The sequence below is a fragment of the Abramis brama genome (genome assembly GCF_963993115.1).
Source record: "Abramis brama genome assembly, chromosome: 14".
Taxonomy (NCBI): domain Eukaryota; kingdom Metazoa; phylum Chordata; class Actinopteri; order Cypriniformes; family Leuciscidae; genus Abramis; species Abramis brama.
Genome location: NC_139976.1, coordinates 6,010,952 through 6,016,526, shown reverse-complemented (window position 1 = coordinate 6,016,526; position 5,575 = coordinate 6,010,952). Strand labels below are relative to the sequence as shown.

Sequence of the window (5,575 nt, the reverse complement as noted above, 5' to 3'; positions counted from 1 at the left end):
AATAATTGGATGCCACATGCAAAGTCTTTAGACACTAGGATACTTATTAACTTTTATGATAGAATAAAACAATAAGAATTGTTTCACTTACAATTTAAAATGTAAAAAACAGTGCATATGTATATTTCCCCTCTGTAGCATGCACTATACACAATAAGTAATAAGCTTCTATATTCAGAATATATTCAGAGTTCAGTCTCAAGTGTTATTTTTCAAGATGAAATTGTTTCAAAGTTGTATCTTCTTACAAAAATAAGAATACTTCAAGTTAATTGTATTAAGTATACTTAATAAATTTAGTATAGGCCTACTAAATTTCAAGGATATTTGTAAGTATACTTTATGTAGTAAGTATACTAAATAGTATTGTAAGTGTACTATTTCAGTACTTGGGACCATAGATATCATATATAAATGCTAGATGTCTTATGGCGCAGTCACTTCCGGCATCACCGTTCGGCCATCTTATGTCAGTGCTCTGTGCATTAAAGGGCCTATATGCAACTTTTTCCCCAAAATAAACGTAACAATAGCCTTTTTATTTGACCATTTATGACTCAAACATCTCCTGATGAGCATACTGACACCTTGTCAGCTTACAGTGGGTGCACCTATAAGCCTGTATCCTATTTTTCCTATTTTCTGTCGGGTCGGATTTTTCGCGCGCTGTCTGCGGATGTGACGTCAAGCGCGTTCATGTTAAACGTTTCAGATCACTCTGCCACCACCGCTAGTCAGCAATTAGCCTTAGTTTCTCAAACAATATATGTATTTGACTGTTCTTACCTCTGTAAACATAATGTTGACTTCTTTGCAGGGATGACTTGTGAAGTGTGCACGTACGAGAGCGAGCAGAAAGGAAGAGCAGTTCCGTTTTTTGACCACAGGTGTCAGTCGCGAGTTTAAATTTCAGAAAAACGCATATAGGCCCTTTAAGGTGAGTGATCAGCATGCACACAAATCCTCATATCTCGCTGAAATATTGACGGATTTACAAACGGTTTGGTTTCTTACAAACGTTATTAACGTGGCTATAATTCCGAATGCTTGAACATGTATGTTATAATTTTTCATATGTATGCAGTGTATGTATGTAGTGTCATAACTACATCTCTGACGTTTATAACAAACCAAACCGTTTGAAAATCGGTAGAAAATTGGGCAAGTTATGGTTATTTAAAAGTATTTGCACCATTAAACGAGTGAGCGAGCGCACTGCCGCAAGATGGCCGCCACGTGCGGACGTCGACCTCCATTGGCCAGCAGCGCGCACGAGACATCTAGCCTTTATATATGATATCTATGCTTGGGACTAATGTGGCCCACTTTTTAGGGTATAAAGTATACTTTAAGGGTAACAGTAGTAAACTTTGAGTACACAACTAGTTTACAACTACGTTTTAAGTGAACTTATGATAGTTAAATACATGCAGCACATTGTTTTAGTTAGGTACTCTCTGTAAACTACTTCTTTAGTAGTTTTGTACTGCTTTAAGTTTGCTTGAAGTTTACTTTAGATGAATTTCCACTGAAGGTATTCATTTTTATACTTAAAATATACCTTTAACAGTACTTTAAGTTTGAAGTAAAACTTAAAAAAGTAAACTTTAAAACTTTAAAAAGTAAATTAATTTGTACACAACCAATAGACTACACAGTTTTCTGTCAGTATAAGTCAAGTATTTAAGTGTCATTTTAAGTATAGCTATTTCTGAGAAGTGCATAAAAAGTAGACTGAAAGTCATTTCTAGTTTAAGTAATAGCTAGTATAGTTTGTTTCTAGTAATATCACACTTGAATAAACTTCTTTATTGTGAGGGTCAGCTTGATCATTCAGTCTAAAGATTGTTTGTCTACTTGCCTTGATTGTAAACTAGCAGTTAACATGCCCACATCACGTGGTGAGTTTCATAAAACAGGATCCTGCTCATTTCCTGTTTATCAATAATGAGTTCTCTTGTACGAGACAAAGGTTAGTAATTCAAGTTTCTCTTGCCAACTCCATCTGAGCGATTATAAATGGGTCTGCTTATTCTCTTTGTCATGTGTGTCGACTGCATTTATCATGCTGCCTGATAAGTGACATCATAGGCAAAACACAACAAGCACTTCATATGAGTGTAAATCTGCCCATAATTGCTGGGTTCCTCGGTATTGTGACGTTTCCATGGCAATTAAGGTTTCAGATTAGGCAATGGATTAGGCTTGGATTATCTGGGGATTACGATGGATGATCGCAGCAGTCAAAACAAGTTAATTACGCTCTTCATACATTTATTTCAATCAACTTTGATAAACATAGAAAACTCAATATTGCACTCTAGTGGAGGCATTGGAAATTACACCGAGGCTTGATTAGTCAGACTCATGTACTGAAGGTGCATTCATTAAATTAATATTATTTTATAGTGTCAGCACCAAATATCAGATGTGTTTTCATTACGTCCAATAAAGATCCAGACGGTTTGACTCAATGCGCCGCAGAATCATCAGGCTGAACAGTGGCTTCATTTCATGGAAAGATTCTTTAAATGAGCTCATTCTATTCAGCTTCATTTACAGGACACTTAAATGTGATGGAAAACGTCCTTGTACCTTTTATGATTAAAGCTGAGCTGTTAGCCAGATTATGCAGGTATATTACAGCCCGCCGGAGTCATGAACTGGACGGGAATGTCCAGTCCTTCACAATTTTAGCCTGAAATTTACAGAACTGTCACGTCTGCTCTGATCAGTCTTTTGGGATTTTACCTTCCTATGGATCGGTAAGAAGTGTGAACTGGGAATTGTTCAGTCTTTGGTCGACTGTCATTTAAATTTTAATGATAATTGGAAAAAATACCGTTAAACTGGGCATGAGCTATAATAGGTGGATATTTGTCTATGATTATAGCTTGCTATAATGCATTTATATTAATGTCCCCTTCCCATATATTTCCCTTCCTATCTTAATACGCCCACATGAAAGGTCTAGGAGCATTTTTTTCCAGACAATTAAGAGGCATCATTTAATGAAAAAAAAAAAGGCTTCTGAACATGAAGATTCAAGATTCTTTATTGTCACTATATGAAGGTATAGCAAAACTAGAGCAATCCTTACAGTGCCGTCACATATAACTTTGTGCAAACTAAACATCTAATTTAAATAAATACAATTTAAGTCGAATTTTAAAGAACCGATACGATAATAACCAATATACAGTACAATACGTCAATAAACAGTATGCCACAATCAATACAACGCAAAAACAATACAAAAACCAGTGCAAGGTTTTGTGTGTATTTTTTATTATTATTATTTTTGAGTCACATGACTTTATAGACTTGACTTTAGTGTTTGAAAACAGAATTATTTTGTTAAAAAAATGCAATATTAATTATATTTTTCAGCAAGACAATGTGCAATATAAAATAAAATAAAATACAATTGTGCCATGACATTTGCCCTTTTAATAATCATGGTTTCCTCTTTTGACATTTTTTGACAAGTGACAAGATAACGATGCCCACATGATTCAGAGGTAAGTTTCTTTTAGAGTTTTTATCAATATCTCATGGATTTTATATGTCATAGATTCATGCATCCATATAAAAAAGTGTATCATTTTCAAACTTTACTGTGACTTTAAAAAGTATGTATGGTTTCATCCACAGGTGATCAAGCTGCCTTTGTTTTATGTTACAGGGCAATGATAGCGTTGTTAAAGGCCCCTGAAGTAGCCCGTGGATCAAACACCCGTCACTCAGGTGTGAGTTATTGCACCTGTGCTAAAAATGCACCGGTCGTGTGCAAGTGCACTACAGCGGCTGTTCCCTGCGCATGATCCTCCAAACCAGTGTGTCCAAAAGGAGGATATGTGACGCTTTATTCAGTTAGGCAAGTGTCAGTTCTTTAACACCATCTGGATGGATTATTTCCATGCTTCTCAGCCTGTGAGGTCTTTATAATGGGAAGTAGTTCTGGCAAAGTGTTACCCGAGCCCTCCAAAAATGGATGTTTTTCTCTTATCAACTCTGTTGTGAACTTCAAGAAACAAGAGACTGACAGGGAAAAGTGTGACGAGAAACGACAAGCTTGGCTTTGGAGGAGGAGAAGCGGCAGAAGAGCTTCCCAAGAAGGAATATCAGAAGGAGTCAAGGAACTGGTTCATCTGGAGGAGAGGATGAGGAATCCTAACGCAAAGTTTCGTGCAAAGTTTGATCCACGCGTCACAGCGAGGTACTGATGATGTGCTTACTTTGACTGAGTTCAGAATAGCATACTACCATGGACATTCTATGTAAATGTTCTGTGTGTATTTGTAATGGTAAATTTTAGCTGAAGTTTAGAAAAAATATTGTTTTATACACTACGGTTATAGTTTTGCGGTTTTTAAAAATATTTTTGAAAGAAGTACCTTATGCTCACCAAGGCTCCGTTTATTTCTGCAGTAAAACAGTAATGTTGTGAAATATTATTACAATTAATTTTTAAAATGTAATTTTTATTCCTGTGATGCGAAGCTGAATTTTGTCACTTGATCCTTCAGAAAGCATATACTTTATTTATTTTTTCACAAACAGAATTTTGCAAGAATCTTTTTTCAACAAGAAATTCACAGCAAAAGTGAACACAACTGTCAAGCTCCAAATAATTTGACATGGTGCTGCATTGCACAATGCACTTTTAATTTTCATTGTGACAAATTAATTAGTAATAATCTCAGCTGCAGTTTGTTAAATCTTTTTCCTTAATCAAGACTCACTTTTTGTTTGGACTGCCAGTAAATAAGACACTATACATTATAGAATTATCATTTTATACAATGTAAAATAACTAGATGCCTCTCAGTGAATTAAACATTGATGTAATGAGATGATGTTGTGACAGATATAATGAGGTCATTTGATGACTGCTGTTGGTCATTGTCATGTAACATTCACTTGCTTAGATAAATAGTAGCCAGTATTCAGTGTATACACAAAGTATGCAGTAAACAGGAAGATAGTATTCCATTCCTAACATAACCTTTATGAAAGATTCTTGACAATGCCATAAACTTTATTACTTTAGACTGGATGACAGAATTAAGATATCAAACACGACATGTCAATTAAAGATCTTTGCTATAATGAAATGCTTTATCATATGTATTAGTTTACCAGTGCCACTCTCAGCATTTAATATCAGGCTAAAAGTAATAATGAAATGTAATTTATGAAATAATGAGATGTAATTTAATTTGATGCATCCAATTACAGCAGCACAGTAGTCTATCATAGCAGATGCTTCAGTGTTCAACAGGGTTATTATAGTTAACTAAAACTAAAACCATAAAAAAAAGATAACTTCACTTAAATCACTTAATTATAAATCACTATAATCACTAAAACTTAATTTATTTCAGCTAGCTGCCATAGAAACATTTCTCATTTTAATTTAGTTTAACATGTACTAAAATAAAACTGAAATATCAATGAATAAATTATTTAGGCACATATTTTAAAAAAAAATACAAAAAAAAAATTAGACTTTAAGTAAGAAAAATATATATTAAAAAAGGATCTATTATGCTTTTTTAAATGTTCAACTTTC

At 34.3% G+C, this 5,575-nt stretch overlaps 1 protein-coding gene across 2 annotated transcripts in view; it reads left to right on the top strand.

Moving 5' to 3' along the window:
• The first annotated feature begins 1,929 nt into the window (after nucleotides 1-1,929).
• LOC311095735 (serine/threonine-protein kinase H1) overlaps nucleotides 1,930-5,575 on the top strand; it is a 15,665-nt gene continuing 12,019 nt past the window's right edge. The window contains exons 1-2 of one of the 2 annotated variants that reach the window (XM_084134429.1): nucleotides 1,930-1,972; nucleotides 3,686-4,219. In XM_084134429.1, the coding sequence (XP_083990555.1) occupies nucleotides 3,948-4,219 (272 nt within the window). In that variant the 5' untranslated portion in view covers nucleotides 1,930-1,972; nucleotides 3,686-3,947. Of the gene's footprint in view, nucleotides 1,973-3,486; nucleotides 3,522-3,685; nucleotides 4,220-5,575 lie in introns of those variants that run through there. The other variant, XM_084134428.1, reaches the window with a different exon arrangement.